This window comes from Boleophthalmus pectinirostris, unplaced genomic scaffold, assembly GCF_026225935.1.
Source record: "Boleophthalmus pectinirostris isolate CB_2022bp ecotype Guang Dong unplaced genomic scaffold, ASM2622593v1 HiC_scaffold_14, whole genome shotgun sequence".
NCBI lineage: Eukaryota > Metazoa > Chordata > Actinopteri > Gobiiformes > Gobiidae > Boleophthalmus > Boleophthalmus pectinirostris.
Window position 1 is genome coordinate 27,114,357 of NW_026571047.1, and position 21,681 is coordinate 27,136,037.

The following is a 21,681-nucleotide window of genomic DNA, read 5'->3' on the forward strand; positions in this document are numbered from 1 at the left end:
TTTGTTATTTTCCTCCTTCTTTATGTAACAAACCGAAGATTAATTTATTTTGTAATGCACTACAGCCACGTAACTTCTACCTTCCTTCAGCGTGTCCAAACGTCCAACTTTTTGTGCGATGGTTTGCATCTTCCTCTGCCTTTTGGATGCGACGGCAGGAGCCTTTGCCGGTGCAGAACGTTTCGTCGACATTGTGGGTTTTGTCGGGGAGAAAACTTGCAAACATACAGCACTTCAGAATCACACTGCTAGAGATCGAACATTTATGTCAATTTGTCAAGCTGAACGCATTTTGTACTGTACAGGAGACACAGCATGAAGGAGATTTATTGACAATAGTCTACAGTCCTTAGCCAATCAGGACACAGGAGTAGGAACACAATGTGCATTCATACAAGCATACAAAGCATACAAAATTGCACACACAAAAAAAAAAAATCTGTGAAACAGTGAGGCCACGAAAGGTGAACTTCTCTCAAACATAACATAAATATGAGTATCCTATCAGATTTGGTGTTACTTTAGGGGGTTACACATTCAGAAATGCTCTTTCTCTCCTTGGGTCTTCTGTCTGCAAACTGCTGGCCCTAGCATCAAAACCGACCAATCAGATTGTCCCTTTGCAGTTGATTGACAGCAGCAGCTGCACTGGGGTAGTATCTCAGGCCTGTTGGCGCCAGATGTGGTTTAGTCTCACTTTTGACAGAGTTTGGAAGAAAAAAAGATTTCATTTGGATTTTCTTTTTGGACAAATACTGTGATTATTGTGATTGGTATCTTATGTCTTTTATAGTGTAGCATTATAAGCAGTGAGATTGTCAGTGTAGTCAACAAAAGCTCTAAATATTATGGAGAAATTGAAGTTCCCTCGGGATCAATAAAGTATCTGTCTGAATCTGAGCTTTATTTTAACACAATCAAATGACCAAAAAGAACTGAACAGAAAAGGCGACATGATTTGTGTTTGGGTAACTCCTAAACATTCCACCATTAGAGATACTAAATGTAGAACACCCCCAGCGTGATCTCCAGAGAATATCTTACAGCACATTCTTTGAAGCACATAGCGTTCTGAATCCACACTTAATTTGCTTTAAACATATTCACATAAAAGAGTACAATAAATCTGATCATAACTGTGTTTCAGATGCGGACCAAACTCCAGAGGACGTCCTGGCTCTGAACGCCGCAGCCATTATCGCAAACATCAAACTGCAGAGACAATTCAGCAAAAAGAAAACGCCAAACGGAAAATCTGAAAACCACTCTGCTCCGTCACCGCAGGAGAACTCTGGTAATGTCTACAGTTAAAGATCCTAAATTATGCAAACGTGATGCTCTAAAATGTTGTTACCTCATCTAAAACATACCAGAGTTATTTTATGTTTTGTTAGGATAAATAACTAGGCTTGGCTCTTTTGTATAACCACTTCTATAGTTCATTATTGTACCGAGTCATTTGAAGATAAGGGCTCTGTTCACAGCTGTGAGACTCATAGATAAATGTCAAGACAAATGCAGGATATTCCAATCTATCTAAAAGCAAACTAACTAAACATCACGAGAACTACTGATAGGGATGATGCCATGACTTGTTAGCCAGATAACACCCCGGATTGAGACCATGTTTACACCGAAATAAATCCACGTATCACCATATCGGAAATGATCTGTGTCCAGACACTTCGTTTCTGTGTCCGCAAGCCTTCCCTATCCACACAGCTTTGAGCATATTTGTTTACGTTTTACGGAAACGAAACTTAAAACCGCACGGCTCATTTGCATAAACTAAATGCTCGAAAAACAGCTCACTATTGGGCCCTGACGTGGTTCAGCTTCTGTCGGACTAAAGGACACGACTCACGTGGATTATAAGTGTTCTTTCTGTGACAGAGGGATGTTCTGCTGATGGTGAGTCTGTTCTGTGTTTCTATCGTGTTGGAGATGATTCATGTTAAACTTTTCAGAGATTATACGTCTGCAGGTCGTACGCACACAACGTATATATCAATGGACATATATTCCAGCCTCTTAGCGTTTTGGCGGTGAAGTACTTCGCGGCGCACAGACCTACATCAGTGTTTTCAGGCGTCCACACAGTGCTGGATCAGATCCATACTCAAATGAATTCGTGGGAGCTGGCGGCACCAGATCGGTCCGTCTCTGGAGTCGTTTTCCATCAGATTAGTGTGGACGAACACTGCATCCACAACAAAAACGACTCAAATATGTATTAGTGTGGACGGGGCCCGAGTCTGATTGGACTGTCCAACGTTCCAACAGGCCTGGCTGCTCCGTGCACCAACGAAGAGGCGCTAAGTCTAAGGCTGAATCCCATTACACCCCCTGGCCATACCACTTTCCCAGTTACTGTTACGGCAGAGGGATAGGGGAAAGTGATAGGGCTATTTCCACCTCCAAACAAAGATTTTTCAGAGGCACACTCCAAACAGAGGGGTATGAGCAATTTCCCAATTACCGGCAAGATGACTGCTACCACGACCACAGATACCAAAGAATACACAGTTGTAGACGGTTGTTGGATGTTGGATTTCTGACAAAAGCTCATCACGTCTTCTTACTTAAAAGCTGGCGGAGACTACTGATGATGTATGAGCTGTTTTTGAGCCTAGGCATGCGACTTTAAGTTTCATTTCTGTAAAACGTAAACAAATATGCTCAAAGGTGTGTGGACAGGGAAGGCTTGCGGACACAGAAACGACGTGTCTGGATGCAGATCATTTCCAATATGGTGATACGCGGATTCGTTTCAGTGTAAACGTGGTCTACGTTCCACAGAGCCTTCAGTTCCGAGGCTGAAATGACCCAAATTATGTGAAGAGTGAAGAAGTATGGAGTTTAAAAACACACTGGGGCACTTCCTGTATTCCCGCATGACATCGCAAAGTGGAACAGAGTGTTTTCCATTTGATAGAAGACAGAACTCAGCCTTAAAATGCAGGATTTGTGCGTTTAAACATGTGTGAATGAAACAAAATACAACTTCAGGTCTGTTTGTGATGAGGAAACATTATAACATAGATCAGAAAATACCGTAATACGTGGCCTTTAACTTTTTATTGGTAATACAAATTAAGAAATAATTATACAGAGCAACGTAATTAAAGTTCAGACATATTTTTATCTAGTCAATCCAATTTTATGACCTACTATTTCCACTGTTACTTCCTTTGTTACTACAAGCCCTCTGTAAACTATGCAGGGATGCACTCAGACCAAACATAAACTGTTTATTTACATCTCTGTTGTCATAGAAACCGATGCCCAGGACTCCGTGAAGGACGATAGCAGCACGAACAAATCACACGCTGCTGCCTTCGTGCCTTTGAGCAATGACATTCAGAGACCAGCGCAGAATGTGTCTCTACAGGTGAAGTTGTTTTAGCCCGAGAATTGAGATTGTACTGTATAAACAGGTCTTACTGAGAATATTTATCCCTGTGAATGATAAATAAGTTTGTTTCTTAGGGTTTGAGGTTGAAGTTGTCCAACATATGTCAGTAAGTCAACACATTACAGCGCCCCCTGCGGGATTTTTGGATGCACAAACATAAGGGCTCATTCTAATTTACTTGTTTTTTTGTTTTCGTACATGAGCATCATTTTAAAGTCGAACAACGTAACTTTTCTGGTGTAGGGTCTGTCACTTGCTTGTCTACATGGCGATTTAATTGCTTTGCTTAAAATGTTCTAGCCAATTTGGCGCCACCTAGCCTGATTTCATGTTGGTTCACTTCGTAGAAACTGTCTGACCTCACAGCATTAGGATTCATTGGTAGGTGGGTACTTTTTTTATTTAACTAATCGCTGCTATTTGGTCGTGACGTATGTAATGTGCCGCTAACGGAGCTAACTGGCATATTAGGCTTTTCCCAAATCCCGTTGGAAGAAGGACAATAACGTCTTTCCCCTTGATAAAATTCACCAAACATTCTCTTTGTTCCGGCTTTAAATCCTCGATCTCGGGAATCGTTGCCAACACAGAATGTCTGTCTTCGTCTACATCCGTCTCGACCGCTTTGTTTACTGTCGTGCTGAACCACAGAAGGGACACAGACAGACGCTTGAGTTTGACATCATGGCTTCACAGCTCTTCACTGATTGGCTGGTGCCCGAACTCGCACTTCTGGGGATTTTGCGAACCGTCTATTGTATTCCGATTCCTGACCTATTTGCTGGAGAGAAATTAAATTAAACACTAGACGATTTGCAAGAACCCCGGAAGTTGTAGACCGCACATCAGCCAATCAGAGAAGAGCTGTGAAGCCATGACGTCAAACTCAAGCGTCTGTCTGGGTCCCTTTCGTGGTCAGACATTCTGTGTTGGCAACGATTCTCGAGATCGAGGATTTAAAGCCGGAACAAAGAGAATGTTTGGTGAATTTTATCAAGGGGAAAGACGTTATTGCCCTTCGTCCTGTGGCGCATTACATACGTCACGACCAAATAGCAGAGATTGGTTAAATTTAAAAAAGTACCCGCCTACCATCGAGCGAACGAATCCTAATGCTGCGAGGTCAGATGGTTTCCATGAACGGAAACAGGCTGATGGATCAGGCTAAGAATGTTCCACAATAAGGCATTAATCTTGTCAGTATCTATGGATCAGATCAAGTTTAGTGGAGATATATGTGGAAAGGGAACCTCCCTCACAAAAATCATGTTTTTTAAGGCTCACTACACATATGTAATTCTATACATGCAAGATAGATGTATGTATGTAATGCCATACTGTGGAACAATTAAAGGTGCATCGTGTAACTTTTCTGTTCGTAATGTAGCCAGTCCATTACAGTGTTTCCCAGTCTTTTTTTCTGGGGACCCGTATTTTAAAAGTCACAAATCTTCACGAACCAAGTCAACAGATATTATTCATAAATCACAAAATAAATTTGTGACAGTTATTGAACATTAATGAGGATATTTTATTGTTGACTAAGTGATCGTTTCTCTCTGAACAATTAGTATTACTCAAGTTTTAAACATTGAATTGAACATTGAAATCATTGAAGCAGCAATAAAAGGATCCATAAGTCGCCTATTTGTACATTAAATTTAGCCCATTTCTTTTTCTTTTCAACATTCAATTGAACCAGCAATACTGGAACAAAATAGTCAATAAAATAATTACAAAAGATTAGAAATTATACAAAACATGTCTTAACATGTCAACATTTCTAATGAGACAGGTGGGTCTGTCTGTGTTTTTGTAGCACGTTCCAGGCAGGAGGAGAGCGCAGCAGCAGATCAGACGCAGCACTCAGTCTGTTTCTGTGGTTTGTCTTCATTTTTGTGAGCACAGAAAATCCAAATTCACACATGTATGTAGTAGTGAAAGGAATACAGTGAACATAGAAATACTGGCCCTACTGAGGACAGGATATTCTGATCAAATGCTTTTCCACAGTGACGATAAGGTCACAGATCCATGTAAACAACTCTCTATTTCAGACCGACATGCAGATCGTGACAAGACGACCCAAAAATCGCTTGTGACCCACCTGAGGGTCATGACCAATTTGCAATTTTGGTTGCAGTGTTACACAGGTTATAACGTTATAAAGTTACGAGTCAAATCTGTGGACCGGTAAGCCAACTCATGGTAGAGAATGAAATGAAAACACCCGTAATTTAACAGAAAAAGGCTGTTTTGTTCGCAAAAACAGTAATCAATGTTTCCCACAGAAAACTGGTTAGGCAAGACTCTGCTACCAAAAAAGTGAGCGGGGGGAGGGGAACACGGAGATTCCTTGCACAGAGAAGGAGTGAGGAGCGGGGAGGGGTGCAGAGAGGAGAAAAAGTGAGGAGCGGAGGTGCGTGGAGATGTATTTATATGTATATTGCAAATCAACATGCAGATCGTGACCCAAAAAATATCTCTTGCCAGTCTTTCGGAAACAATGGTCTGTTATATAGGCCTGGCGCCAGCTAACAGGTGATATAAAGACAGAAAAAAATGCAGAGTTTAAAAATGTTTATTGATAATTGATTAAAAATGTGTTTCGGTGAAGTGACCTGTAAAAGAAAGTGAAACAAGTAAATGGAAGAAGTGCATTTATTTTAGGAATTGTGAGCAAAATGAATTACCCTCTTGTTGTCTGCCTCAAGTGTTCCGGCGAAAAGAGTCCCCAGGGAGCCGGAGCACCGTAAGAAGTTTCCAGGACAGGCAACCATTTTGTTAGGAGGAGGGGTCATGAAATTGAAATTGAATCTATTAAAATAAGTGTATAGGGTGTTGCTGCTTGCATAGACTGTATATATGAGTGGACATAAATAACGCACTAGCCGCCGCGTGCCAGATAGGAAGTGCTCCATGTGGCTCTTCCGGCTCCTTCTGACCCTGGCTCCAATTGACTTACATTTGGATTTTGTGACTCCTCACTCTGTAACTGCTGCTGTGAGCCTCGTCATTTTGGTCTTAAAATGTTCGTATTAACCAGCTCTACAATATCCTGAATTATTTTTTTTGCTATTTTGTCGTATTCTTAACATACTAGACCCCGGCTCCAGATTCACTCCTGTAACCATGAGCATCCCGAGCCTCATTTGAACGGCGCTGAACGCTGTGGGTGACGTCACCCTCATTTAGTCTGCTTCTTTTATACAGTCTTTGGTTGCTTGTAGCTGCCTCCAGTTGACGTCGTGGAAGAAATTCCCTGAGCTAAGACAGGATTTGTGTCTTAGACCGCAATGTAATCACAAACTGCTCGTGTTTGACTGACAGGGCACCTACAACTTTTCAAAATGTGTCGTGAGTTTTTACCTATTTTCATAACATAAACATTTTCTCCACTGAAAATCCTTCAGTTGTCTTAAAAAAACAGTCACCGGAAGTACCTCGCCAGGCTAAAGGTGCATGCACCATCGTACGGAAGCCGAGAGGTGTCACAACAAACGCAAACGCCACAACAAATACAAATGCGACAACACAACAAAAAGCCACAACACACCAAAAAAAAAGCCACAACGGAAATGACCGCGGGGACTCTATTTTAATGCAAACACCGCAACAAATACAAACGCCACAACACCAACGCAAATGCCGCGACACATTAAAAAGCCGCAACACATTAAAAAGCCACAACAGAAGTGACCGCAGAACTCTATTTTCCGACGGACCAATCAAGCAGCAAGTGGAGAAGAAGAAGAACTACAATGCATGAAACGTATAATGATAAAACAATAAATTACTTTTACTTACGTTTCCAACTTCTCCGTTCCTTTACTTTTCACATTGTAGTTCTTCTTCTTCACTTGACGCTCGATCGGTCCGTCGGAAAATAGAGTCCCGCGGTCACTTCCGTTGTGGCTTTTTAATGTGTTGCGGCTTTTGTATCTGTTGCGGCATTTGCGTTTGCTGTGACCCTTCTCGGCTTCCGTACCATTGAGCTCGGCCATGGATCTATTAAAATACCTGGATAGGGTGTTGCTGCTCGTAGCTGCCTCCAGTTGACGTAGTGACACTCACTGGTACTACAGCGGAAAAAATCCCCTGGGCCGAGACGGGATTTTTCTCGTAGAGCGCAATGTAATCGCAAACTACTTGTGTTCGTCTGACAGGGCACCTACAACTTTTAAAAATGTCAGATTTTGTGGCGATTTTTACCTATTTTTAGATTATGAACTTTTTCTCAGCTCAAAATCCTTCAGTTGTCTTCAAAAACGCTTTATAATCGTTCGCTCCACTTCACTCGAGCTCCTCTCGCTCTGATTGGTCAAAGCAATCACATGATACACTACTGCACATGCTCAATCAGCTCAGAGCCACCGGAAGTATCTCGTCGGGCTAAAGCCGAATCTGGAGTCACGTACCACTGAGCTCGGCCCACTGACTTGAATGAACGGCCATTTTTGAACACTTTTCTATTTAGTATTTTAAAATTAATAAAACACAGGTAAATTAATAAAGATATATATGTTTCTATTCTGAATATTTGAGCTCTGTTTTTGATACAGCAAACTTTTGAACACTGAATTGAAATAATCTGTATTTACCTGCAGTTTGAGATGAGCTCACCCAGTTAAAGGAGGCGACCTATAAAAGGAACCAGCCTCACCTTTGTCCAGAGAAGGTTCTGTGTGTGGGTGCAGGTTTTGCCAGGCTTCTTTTTCACTTTTGGACTTTTTGTAAATATTTTTCAGTTTTTTTTTTTTCTTGGTTGTGGAATAAATGATGCACTTTGGGTCTGCAGGAAAAATCTGCTCAACTCGACCCCTAAGGTTGCTCGCTATTATATTGGTGGATGTTATTGCTTTGTCTAAAATGTTTCACAGTTTGGCATTAAATTGTTCTAGCTTCATGGTGACAGAACAAGGGCAAGTTACAGGTCAGATCTGTGGAGAGGCGACCCCGCTCACAGTCAAAATGTCTGTTTTTCTAAGTATTTTTGAGCTATAAAACCACCTGTAATTGAATAAATGTAAAGTAGAGCTGTTTAATGTCATACTGTGGAACATTTGAAGCAGAGCAATGGCGTATCCATAGAAACAAGCAGGTGACGGACCCTCAAACGAAAAGTTACGTAGTGTATAGGGATGTAAGTCTCACAATAATACCGGGGCTGACACAATATATTGAATTAAATCAAAAATAAAAAAAATACAAATTCTTTTGCTTAAATACATTGTTTTATAGTAGCAACAGCTTATAAACATTGGGAACTACATATCCCATGATTCATTTCAGCGCAGACAACATGAAGAAATACCGTATTTTCCGCACTATAAGGCGCACTGTCATTGAAAGGTCTATTTTTGAACTTGTTTCACATATAAACCGCACCGGACTGTAAGGCGCATTAAACGAAACACAACAGTTAGATAAGTCAGTCAAACTTAATTTAACGCGTTCCATTAACTCTCAACTTTGTTCAATTTGCATTTTAACTTTATAATAGCCTTGAGTTTAAAGTGGGCATTGTAAGCATGTCTCTGGACAGGTGCATTTTGATATTGAAAGGAATCACAGTATGTATTACTACGCGATGCTCCGTAATGCTGTAAGTGGTGCGGCTTTGTAGTTTACTAAAGTCGTACTAAGGCTACATTCAGACTGCAGGACTTAACGCTCAATTTGGATTTTTTTGTGAAATCCGATGTTTTTGCGAGGTCGTTCACATTTCCAATTAAATGCGACTTGTATGTGACTCCAGTGTGAACATTAAACGGCCCAAAAGTGTCCCACATGTGCACTGGAGACACGACGACGTCAACCGCAGCGAGCGTCTCTGTGTTTACGGAAGTTGTCCAAACATGGACGCGAACATTGAGCACCTGGAGATTTTAAAGTTCCTCTCGTACCGGAGCCAGAACATGAACAACTTACTTGTTTTAAAGAGGAGATTGAGAAGGAGAAGGACGAGGTTTCTGGCCGTGGTGTTTTGTGGGTCAGTCCGTTGAAAGGAACGTGTGGACGCGGAGACGTAGCCAAGATTGGTCAATTTTCGCCTACTTCAGTGCAGAATAGTGACGTTTGTGGCTTGTTGATAACCTGTAGGTGGATGAATGCGCTTTGGCCGTTCAGACTGAAGTCAAAAGATCAGATATGTATCAGTTTTAGGACCACATATCGAAATGGCCTGGGTCACACTTGAAAAAATCTGATCTGTGTCATTCAGACTGTCATTAAAAGATCGGATACAGGTCACATAGGGGCCAAAAAATCGGATTTGGGTCACTTCAGGCTGCAGTCTGAACGTAGCCTATGACACCGAATAAATTCATATATAAGGTGCTCTGGATTATAAAGTGCGCAGTCGTTTGTTGATGAAATTAAAGGCTTCTAAGTGCGCCCTATAGTGTGGAAAATACGATATGTTTTTACTTAAATTCTTGGGATTATGACGGAAATAATTCACACCAAAATCTTGCCAGGGTGTTTAAAAGACAAAAGACGCAATAAATATCATACAGTGAGATGCATATTGTGACACTGAGAGATTTGGATTTAGTAGTGAACCTTTTTGACGTGAAGAAAAGCAGGTAGAGGAAAATTTACAGGCCGAATGCAAATGTTTCCTAATGCAGTTTAAAAGGTTTCTTAGCTATGAATTATGAAGGACATTTAACGAGTAAGCAATAAAATTAGAGCGAGCAAAACATAATTACAGCACAATTAAATAAAAGCTATTTAGTGTAAGTTTTTTCAGATCTTTTAGTTCACGTCCTCAGCCTCAGCTTCGCACAGAACAGAAGCCGCAGTGTGAGGTGTAGGAGCGGCTCGTGTGGTCATAAGGTTGCGGGTTGTGTAATCGCTAATGGACTGTCCCACCGTGACAGGAGGCTCTGCTCAGGTCTCGTCCGGACTTCGTCGCTCGGTCCAGACGCAGGACTGAGGAGCTGGAGAGGAGGGCCCAGGAGAGGAGAGACCAACTGAGGAGGGGGGCCCAGGCGAAGAGACGGGGCAGTGCTCACTCAAGACAGCCCCAAAGCAACAGCTGTCCAGGGATAAATGCGAAGGGTAAGAAGAAAGATACTGGTGAAGTCCTTTTTAGTTAATTATTGGTTTATTTATTTCATTCATAAAGTATTAAAAAGATATCAACAGTGTCACAACAGCAAACATACAAGAAATGAATGAAAAGGAGCAGAAAGAAGAGTTATGTTCTCTGCCCCCTTTTCCCTTTTTCAGACAAGACATCAACATTGAGTTACTTTAAAACATTTAATCAGTTACAACACTGGTTTTTATGTGTTTTTTAAATGCCGTTGTTGTGCTTGATTCTTTTATATCTTTGCCAAGACTGTTCCATAAGTTGACTCCTTTCACAGGCTCCATAACCTCGGTACCGAATCTGGGTTTTTTAAACTTGTAGGTTCCTTTTAAATCATAGTGGCTTGTTCTCAGTGTTGGGAAGGTTACTTTTAAAATGTATTCCCCTACAGATTACAAATTACATACCCCAAAATGTAGTTTGTAACGTAATCCATTAAATTACTTAAAGTGAGTAACGTAATCTGAATACTTTGTATTACTTGATATTGTCGTGCTTTTGAAAACAACATGAATGTAACAACCACATCCTGAAAATTCTTGTTTGTTCTCTTCAAATTGTCTGTTGAGCCCAAATCTCCATGAACAGACAACTGTTTACTGTAGAGAAGTAAAGACCAGGAAATCTTAACATGAGATATTTGTTTTGTCTGCTAAAAGAAAATAAAAAGCCCTGTCTTTACTTAAGCATTTTAAAAATATTATTGATAGAGAAATAATTTATATATGAAATCACTGCTGCCTTAAATTATGTCCACCTACTGTTAGGTGTCATATTGTCTAAACCAGGTTTAGTCCTGCTTTTAGACCTGGTTCAGTCCTGGTTTAGACCTGGTGTAGTCCTGGGTTTAATCCTGGTTTAGTCCTGGTTTAGTCCTGCGTTTAGTCCTGGTTTTAGTCCTGCTTTAGTTTTAGTCCTGCTTTAGTCCTGGTTTTAGTCCTGGTTTTCCTGGTTTTAGTCCTGGTTTAGTCCTGGTTTAAGTCCTGGTTTTAGTCCTGGTTTAGTCCTGGTTTTAGTCCTGGTCCCTGGTTTTAGTCCTGGTTTAGTAGTCCTGGTTTAGTCCTGGTTTAGTCCTGGTTTTAGTCCTGGTTTAGTCCTGGTTTAGTCCTGGTTTAGTCCTGGTTTAGTCCTGGTTTTAGTCCTGGTTTAGTCCTGGTTTAGTCCTGGTTTAGTCCTGGTTTAGTCCTGGTTTTAGTCCTGGTTTAGTCCTGGTTTAGTCCTGGTTTAGTCCTGGTTTAGTCCTGGTTTAGTCCTGGTTTTAGTCCTGGTTTAGTCCTGGTTTTAGTCCTGGTTTTAGTCCTGGTTTAGTCCTGGTTTAGTCCTGGTTTTAGTCCTGGTTTAGTCCTGGTTTAGTCCTGGTTTAGTCCTGGTTTAGCCAAAATGTGAAAACAGGAAAATACCGCCGTGTAATCCATTTATTTCAACAAAGTAACTGTAATCCAATTACTACTCACTGAAACAGTAACTGTAACTGAATACAGTTACTCATAAATTGTACTCTGATTACCTAATCCCAGTTACATGTAATCCGTTACTCCCCAACACTGCTTGTTCTTATCTCAAACAGACTGCATATTTACAGGTAATACATCACGCTTTGCTTTATACGTGGCTTTGAGGAGACTTAAGTCAACAATATCCTGCATTTTTAACACTTTAAGTTGAACAAACATTGGGTTGGACGGCTTCTGTAACGTTGGTGATAATTCTCAAGGCCCTTTTTTTGTAAAATAAACAATGGCTGTAGGTGAGTTTTACATGTTGACTCTCAAATTTCTACACACTACATCAGATATGGTGCAATTATAGAGTTATACAAAGTTAATAATGCTGCACTATTTTGTGAGAACTTTACTTTATGCAGCAACAGCAATGGCTTTGGAAGTTTTGCATTTAGTGTAATTTATATGAGACAAACTCCAGTTTAGATCTTCATCAACCATAACTCCTAAAATCATCTTATCATTAAATAAAATGAAATGTGTTTTTTTTTTTTTTTTACATTAAGAATCAAATCAATTTAAATCAAACCAATATTTTACTTTTCTTAGCTCTTCGTTAGCTTTACTTTTGACTTCTTTTATGTCTTTTCCAGAGTAAAATAATGTTGTGTCATCAGCAAATAGAATTTTCCCAAGCTCAGAAACTTTAACAAAATTTTTAGTTTAGTCTTTGTTTCAAGAGACAATACAGAGACATTAAAGGTGCATTGTGTGTTTGATTTACAGAAATAAGTTAAAGGTTGTATGGAGGATTTTTTTTTGTTTCAAACTGTCAGTCAAAGATTAAAATACCATTACAAAGACGCAGCAGCTTTGTAATTATGATGACCAAAAAAAAAAAAGAACGAAAATCTATCAACTGTGGATGTGTTGAGGCCAGATAAACATCAGCCAATAGAAAACGAGCTCCCTCATTTTCTATTCGCTGTTAGGTTGTCAATCAAACTCCCTAGTATAACTGACTCGTCGGAGCGCGGGGATTACGTGGTTTACGCAGAGGTTCTTAGAGGCTTTTTCGAACTGTCGCTTCCTCGCATTTTACACAAAGTTTGTCCGACGGCGGACGAGAATCCACGACCGGTTCGCCGCAAAAGAAAGTCAGTTTTTGAGGTCGCTGAAAGAAGAAGAGAAGTGGAAAAGAAGCAAAGCCAAACTGAGGTGATTCTTGGAGATCTCGTCCAGCGATGGCGCGACCGAAGCAGGCGAAGGGTCTAAAAACTGACGCGTCAGTCGCTGAAATTACTTCTAGACAGGTCACTTCAACACTAATTCTGAATGCGCACAAGGACTGTCGCGGTATTTCTCTTCCCTTAAAAAATCCTCTATACAACCTTTAAATGCAATTACATCCAACAAACACTAATTCACACTGTCCACTCTCAGACCCATACTCAGTCACACTAAACTGCCCTACAAAGGCAAAAGACCTTAACTCTCCAGAGTGTGAAACTGAGAAAAATGACTTCAAATTTTTAGTTTTGTCCAGACAAAAGTAAAATAGGTAGGGCTCCCAAGATTTGACGACTTGCAAGCGCTTTGTGTTGCATTTTTGTATGAAAAATGCTCTACAAATAAAGTTTGTTGTTGTAGTTGTTGTTGACTAGCTGCTATAATGAAGAAATATTTGTATGCGAAAAATATTGAGCTCAAAATTGCCCTTTCACCCTTATTTGTCAGTTCCTGTGCTCTGCCTTTGTGTCACGAGATAAAAATAAGGAGTTGTGCAAAGGCAAAACTGACATGAACATTATTTGCTTGATTTTCACCAGACTTCCATCCTTTATAAGAACCTCACCAGGGTCTAATCGTCTAGTCAGGCTGGTGCCACCTAGTGCCTCCGCTCAATTTAATTTCTCTCCAGCGACTAGGTCAGGAATCAGAATACACTAGACTGTTTGCAAGAACCCCAGAAGTGCGAGTCCAGGCACCAGCCAATCAGCGAAGAGCCAAATATTCTGTGTTGGCAACGATTTCCAAGATCGAGGATTTAAAGCCAGAACAAAGAGAATGTTTGGTGAATTTTATCAAAGGGGAAAGACGTTATTGTCCTTTTTCCTACGGGATTTGGCGAATTACATACGTCACAACCAAATAGCAGCGATTGGCTAAATAAAAAAGTACCTGCCGACTGTCAAGCGAACGAATCCTAATGCTGCGAGGTCGGACGGTTTCCACGAATGAATCAGACCACAAATCATCATGGTGTTTGTTTGAAATGATACAGAAGAGCTTTGGATTTGCTGTTTAGTGCTGATCAGGATCGTGTCCCAGCGCTTACACAGTTAAACAGTTTGACAGACAAGTTACTTTGCAGTATAGTGTGTACAGTATGAATAAATACACAAAATATTTTCAATACAAAGGTAGATTTATTTAATGTGTTGAGACCATGTGCCAAGGCCGCAACAAAAAGAAGGAGGTGAGACGTTGGATTTTAAAATAAAATATATTTATGAACAAAATCACAAACAAAACATGCACAGTTTCTGCTTTTTGCTTTTGCACGACTCTTTATTTTTGACTCATGATACAAAAGCAGAGAATAGGAACTGACAAATAAGAGTCAAAGGTCAATTTTAAGCTCAATATTTTTCACAATATTTATTCACATGATAAAGGAGGTCTCAAATACAAACAAAATGACATGAACTTATTTTTGACCAAACATGATGTTACGACGTTCTGCTTTTGTAGTGCCGTATATTAAATGTACAGCACAACCACACCTCAGTCATGTCACGATGATCTGTTACTTAATTCATGAAAAATAATTCAGTATGCTGAGAAATCTATACGAAATACATTTGATAGAAGTGGTTTGTAATTGGAGCAACTTGGGACCTAATTTATCTTTTCTCAGTTCAATCACTAGTGTGTTTGATTATTAAACCTGACCTATTATACTGAGTGTCAAAACAGGATTAAATTTAATAACTGCACAAGTATTTTGATTGAATAAAAGCCTAAAAAATGTCAAAAAAGTGCACATTTCAGCTAAAAATATGGTCATCATCTTCTTCTAATGGCCGATTGGAGCTGTTTCTAACTAATATTATCATCTGAAACACTGATTTTATTATTACTGATATAGTACTACCACTTTCCAACCTGTTTGTTTATGATGTTCAGTTCAGTTTAGTAGATTTAAATAGATTCATCAGAAGGACATAGTGATTTTATGGTGTACTCTGCCCTCTAGTGGTGTGATCAGGGAAGTACAAGTGTCAGAAATCCCAGCAGTTGTTTCTATTGAAGGAATTTATTACTATTTCATGTCTGTATGCAACATTTTATTCAGAGACAGTACAATGCGAAGTAAATGTAAAGTTATATGATGTGTTTCAGATCATTCTTTAAAATCCAGCAATAGAAACGTCACAAAAAGACAGCAGCCTCCATCCAAACGGTGAGTTTTCATGGTCATTGCTTCTACCTTTTTTATTTAACATGTTAAAACTTATGTCTTTCTGTATTTAATTATCCATCTATTATTATATTTTATACTTTACTTATTACAGTGGTGTAGCAAGAATTTTTAAGTAACTTTTATTTAACTAGAAAAGAATAATTTGAGGTTTTGAAATGTTAATTGCAACAAGAGCAAAGTTAAAAAGACACACAAGTAAGTAAAGATTTGCTTTAGATGAGCTTTAATTACAGTCCTTTTCTGCAGTGATATATAAATAGATTTTCTTTCTTCTCTTGGTCTAAAGGAGGAGGGCTTGTGAGCTCTTGTACATGTTCACTGTGAGGAATTATATCGTGGAAGTCTAAGTTATGTTTTTACCTGGTGCGGAGTTTAGTTTGTTTACGTGGTTCTTGCCGTCACAGGCCCTCGGAGGTGAAGAGGAGACAGCAGCAGCAGCAGGAGGAGGTGAAGAGAGAAGCCGGTTTGAACAGACAGAGGGCTGAGCTGTTTAAAAAGGTTTGTTATTTTAAAGATCCTATATCACGCAAAATGGACTCTTGTGAGCTTTAAGCCGTGTTAGAATGCTGCTAACTTCAAGAGGAAATAAAACTGTTACAAAATATAAGTAACATGAGCCATATTTTCACAATGAATGTATACAGCATAAAGAAATCAGAGCACACTGGTAAAACATTTGCATTTGTTACTTTAAGAATGTTGTTTTTTCTGTATTTTGCATGTATTTTAAAGGTCTTATATAATACAATATGAACTCTTGTGAACTTTAAGTCATGCTATTTTTTTTAATCAGTTTTATTTTTTCCACAATGTTAAATTATAATCGCACAAAGGTATACATTTATACGTACATGTAAATATGTTCATACAATTGACATATATTTGGTTTGCCCATATATGTTTATCCAGGCTGGCGCCACCTAGTGCCTCCACTCAATTTCATTTCTCTCCAGTGGCAAACTAGGTCAAACATAAGGAAATTTAATCTGGAATACTATCTACTAGATGGTTTGCAAAAACCCCAAACGAAAGTCGAAAAGTTCAGGCAACAACAGACCCAGTTCATGTTAAAACATTGCATTTTTTCTCATAAATATGTAAAAGCTGTAATAGACATATTTGAACTTATTGCTGTTTTTGGGGTTTATATGGAGTTTCTGATCCGGCCCACAAAGATTCTTGAGACTGAGGATTTAAAGAGCCGAAACAAAGAGAATGTTTGGTGAATTTTATCAAGGAGAAAGACGTTATTGCCCTTCTTCCAGGATTCGGGAAAAGCTTATTATACCAGTTACCTCTGTTCGCGGTGCATCACATACATGACGAGCAAATAGCAGCGATTGGTTGAATGACAAACAAGCACCCGCCTACTGTCGAACGAACGAATTCCAATGTTGCGAGGTCAGACAGTTTCTATGAAGTGAAACAGGCTGATGAATCAGGCTAATATGTGTTAACTGTGAAAAAAAGCATGGACTCCCAAAGAAGCTGGGAAGTTTCCATCACCACAGCGTTGATAATTTAGTGGCTTGACAGGTTAAGTTTTTGGTTAAAGTACAACAACAGACAAGACAATCAATTAATAATAATAATGATAATAATAAATGCAAAAAAAACAAAAAAAAAAAAAACAAAATAAATTAAAATAAGTGAGACAGTAGAAAAAAAAATAAAAATAATATAATATATATGTTATAATGCTGCTGCCTTCTCCAAAACATACCTGGAGTTGTGTTTTGTTTCATTCACACTTTATTATTAGTCTGTCTACATCTCCAAAGCCCTGTTTGATTTTTTTTATATATCATGAAGCTGTACGGTAATTTTCAATTTAACAGCTCCTTTTTACCTTTAGTTCAGTAGAGATCGGCAATTCCAGGACTGAAATGATCCAAATGATTCTAGTGAAGGTGTGTGGAGGTTGGCTGCAGGATCTAGAGGCTGCCTGTCTATATTTTGGGGTCGACTACATTTCCCTCTCCTCCCCGGTTGCTTGTCTTGTCGTTACGTCTGTACTGTGTTTTTATTGTATGTGCTGATGTTGCGGAGGAGTTTCTTTTTTTATTTGTGTACTGGTTTCAGATAGTTAGTGTCTCAGATTCCAGATTCCAAATAGTTAGTTGTAAAAAAGATATTTATGTCACAGATAATCTCGAGATCCACCTGTTTATCTAGCAATTTTTGGTATTTAAAGCGCTCTACAAATGGATTGATTGATTGAAAAACGCAGTGGAGCACTTCCTGTATTACCGCATGACATCACAAGGTGGAGCAGAACAGTTTGGTTTGAGAGACGGACTCAACTCAGGTCTGTTTGTGATGAAGAAACATTATAACAGATCAGAAAACAGCGTAATATGGGCCCTTTAAGTATTATGTATAAATTATAACAGATATTTATTTTGATATCTTTAATTAATCTACTTAATATAATGTGTTCAGACTATTTTTATTTTAAACGGTGCCTTCGTTTTGCGTTGATGTAATGCGCTTTTTAAACCACTAGATGTCACTGCAACACAATGCTCACACTGTTCACTCCAGTAACCTCTAGACCTGTCAAAATCAACTTTGAACGTGATTTTCTTCAAATTAATAAAAAAATTCAAGATGCTTACGTTCTTGAAACCTGAAAATATCGTCACATATTTGAAACGTGGAAACTGTCTCTCATTAGTGGTTGAACTGTGAACTCTTTGTGTGGCGAGAGCATGAGGCCAGTGTGAGAACGAGACAAAGAGCTCTTCAGTAAAACACAAGGACGGACAAACTTCTGCAGCTGTTTCCTTCGCCGAGGCTCAGGCTGGTGTGAGACACAACAGAGGGGGGCAGGGGAATACCAGCCCGGGTCAAGTGAACAGATCGATTACGTTCTGCTGAAGCTGCGTTGTGTAACTTTTCTGGTGGAGGGTGCGTGGAGATGCTTATTGCTTTGTCTGGAATGTTTCACAGTACGGTATTAAACCTTTCTATCATCACGGAGACCAAACCGGACCAAGTTACAGATCATATCTGTGGAGAAATGACCCCGCTCACAGTCAGAATGCCTGTTTTCTATGTATTTTTGAGCTATAAAACCACCTGTAATCGAATAAATGCAAGATAGAGCTGTTTAAAGTCATACTGTGGAACTTTTCGGACATGACACATCCATAAAAACAAGCAATAGCTGGAAAAAGTTACACAGTGCACCTTTAAGTTACACGTGGTGCTCTGGTATTCAAGTTGTTGTTCTTAGTTTTAATGAATGATAGAAAAATTTGTCACGTTAATCATCAAGGAAACACTCATCCATTCACACACACATTTATACACCAGTGTACGTAGACGCACAACGACAGCGCTCATCTGTCGAAGCTGGATTCGAACTGTCAACCTTCAGACCAGTGGACAAACCCTACAGTCGAATAGAAAAAGCAGTTTGAATGGATGTAATAGGCGAATCAGAATCAGCAAAATAAGCAAATGCAGTAATAAAATATCTCTTTAAAGGTGCATTGTGTAAGTTTCTGTCAAATGTTAATGCTTTGTCTGGGTTGTTTCACAGTATGGTATTAAACCTTAGCTGGGCTGGCGCCACCTAGTGCTTCCACTCAATTTCAGTTCTCTTCAGGGACTAGGTCAGGAATCGGAATACACTAGACGGTTTGCAAAAACCCCGGAAGTGCGAGTTCGGGTACCAGCCAATCAGCGAAGAGCCATATATTCTGTGTTGGGAACGATTCCCGAGATCGAGGATTTAAAGCCAGAACAAAGAGAATGTTTATTGAATTTTATCGAGGGGAAAGACGTTATTGTCCTTCTTCCTACGGGGTTTAGAACATTACATATGTCACGACCAAATAGCAGCGATTGGTTAAATAAAAAAAAGTACCCGTCTACCGTCGAGCAAATAAATCCTAATGCTGAGAGCTCAGACGGTTTCCACAGAGTGAAACCGGCTGATGAATCAGGCTAATGGAGAACCAAACCAGACCAAGTTACAGGTCAGATCTGTGGAGAGGCAACCCCGCTCACAGTCAGAATCCATTTAATTTTTTATAATTTTTTCTAGGTATTTTTGAGCTATAGAAAAGAATGAGAACCTCGCACATCAGTTACTAGGAGACGGGGGCGTCGGAGAAGAGGGAGCAGCCCAAGAACATAGAGAAAAATCCTGTGTCTTACTTGCAAATTGTGAGATTTATTAGGACAAACCGTGCAACGTTTCGACACTAGGCCTTCGTCAGGCAAACAGAATGAGAGCTCAGGTGACCATCTTAAATAGGGTGTGGCAAGCACCCAAGGGTGACAGGTCATAAAGAAACAGTGCACTCAAAACCCCATAATTCAAAATACAAAGACAATCAACATACAGTGTAATGATAATAACAATGAAATATTAATCATTAGTAAAAAACTCATTAAATAATAAGAAAAATAAGAAGAATATCCTGATACATATAGACATAGTATACGTTCACCCATTTTTGTACACATTTTTGTATTTTATGAGCTATAAAAACACACACACACACTGTAATTGAATAAACATAAGGTAGAGCTGTTTAAAGTCACACTGTGGAACATTCGAGTCAGGAGCAATGACATATCCACAGCAACAAGCAGGTGACGGACCAAAAAGTTACATAATGCAGCTTTTAATCTTCATAAACTTGTTAACCTGTGCATGTTTGTTCTGCAAATGTTTGGGATTCTCGTGTTTTAAAATGTGAAATGAACTCAAATTGCTGAGTGTTATTTTGTTTATTTACTATCTGTGCATTTCAAAGACTGATTTTTTCCCATTTTGCGGACTACTGACCATTCAAAAGACAGAGTATTTTGTTTTATTAATTGCTATGGCAACTATGTACATTTTTCACCGCTCCGAAAACCATAAACTGTGAAGAATAATGAGAGAGGAAGCCGCTCTTTGATATATTGTACAAACTGAATCCAGATGGTGTTGTAGTGAGTTATTGTTTTTACAGGAGGAGGTGAGGCTTCCGTGATTGATGAAGCCCTGTATCTGTTTAATCAAATGAATTTCTTTTCTTTTTCTCTTTTTTTTGCAGAAACTTTTGGACCAAGTTCTTCAAAGGAGCAAAGACTGAGAGCCGCTGAACTTCGCAGACGACGACGCTGGATTCTTCTACACGATTCACAAAGTCCAGACAAAGCGAAGTTAAGCTCTCTACAATAGATTAAATACAACGTGGATTGGACTTTTGACTACTACAGTGTTCTCCAGACCCAACTTTGACTCTCTTTCTTCTCCTGAGATAAGCAGCTATTATTCTCGCACTTCAAAACCTAAATTTTTGAGGTAGCAAACTTTAAAAAGAGGTCATATAAGTATTGGTGTGAACTCTGGGCAAAGTTATGAATAAAATCTGTGGACGCGCAACTCATTGTAGACCAGAGTGTCCCAAACTTTTTTTTCTGGGGACCCATATTTTAAAAATCACAAACCTTCGCGACCAAAGTCCATAGACGTTTTTCGTAAATCACAAAATAAAGTTGGATTTGAGCATCATTGAACATTAATGAGGATATTTTATTGTTGACTGAGTGATCTTGTCTCTCCGAACATTTAGTATTACTCAAAAAACAGTAACTGAAGCAACAATAAAAGGATCTATAAGTCGCCTATTTGGACATCAAATGTAGCCCGTTTCTTTTTCTTTTCAACATTCAACTGAACCAGCAATATTGGAACAAAATAGTCAATAAAATAACTACTAAAAGATTAGAAATTATACAAAACTGTCTTAATATTTCAACATTTCTAATGAGACAGGTGGGTCTGTCTATGTTTTTGTAACACGTTTCAGGCAGGAGGAGAGAGCAACAGCAGATCAGACGCAGTATTCAGTCTGTTTCTGTGCTTTGTCTTCATTTTTGTGAGCACAGAAAAATCCCATTTCACACATATATGTAGTAGTGAAAGGAATAAGCGTAGAAACACTGGCCCTACTGAAGACTGGGTATTCTGATGAAATGCTTCTCCAGAATGACGACAGATCCATGTAAACAACTCTCTATTTCAGACCAACATGCAGATCGTGACAAGGCGACCCGAAAAAAGTCTCTTGTGACCCACCTGAGGGTCATGACCAATGTCTTTGGGAAACAATGTTGTAGAGAATGAAATGATAACGCAATGCAGTTTTGGTTGAAGTGTTGCACAGGTTAGAACGTATAAAGTTACGAGTCAAATCTGCGGACGGGTAAGCCAGCTCATGGTAGAGAATGA

At 39.3% G+C, this 21,681-nt stretch overlaps 1 protein-coding gene across 1 annotated transcript in view; it reads left to right on the forward strand.

Annotated features, from left to right (window-relative positions):
• cunh10orf90 (chromosome unknown C10orf90 homolog) overlaps positions 1-20,861 on the forward strand; it is a 55,656-nt gene extending 34,795 nt beyond the window's left edge. Inside the window, exons 5-10 of the mRNA XM_055149920.1 lie at positions 1,148-1,294; positions 3,276-3,391; positions 10,300-10,480; positions 15,362-15,422; positions 15,848-15,941; positions 20,501-20,861. Of these exons, the coding sequence (XP_055005895.1) occupies positions 1,148-1,294; positions 3,276-3,391; positions 10,300-10,480; positions 15,362-15,422; positions 15,848-15,941; positions 20,501-20,539 (638 nt within the window). The 3' untranslated portion in view covers positions 20,540-20,861. The remainder of the gene's footprint in view (positions 1-1,147; positions 1,295-3,275; positions 3,392-10,299; positions 10,481-15,361; positions 15,423-15,847; positions 15,942-20,500) is intronic.
• Positions 20,862-21,681: the final 820 nt, after the last annotated feature.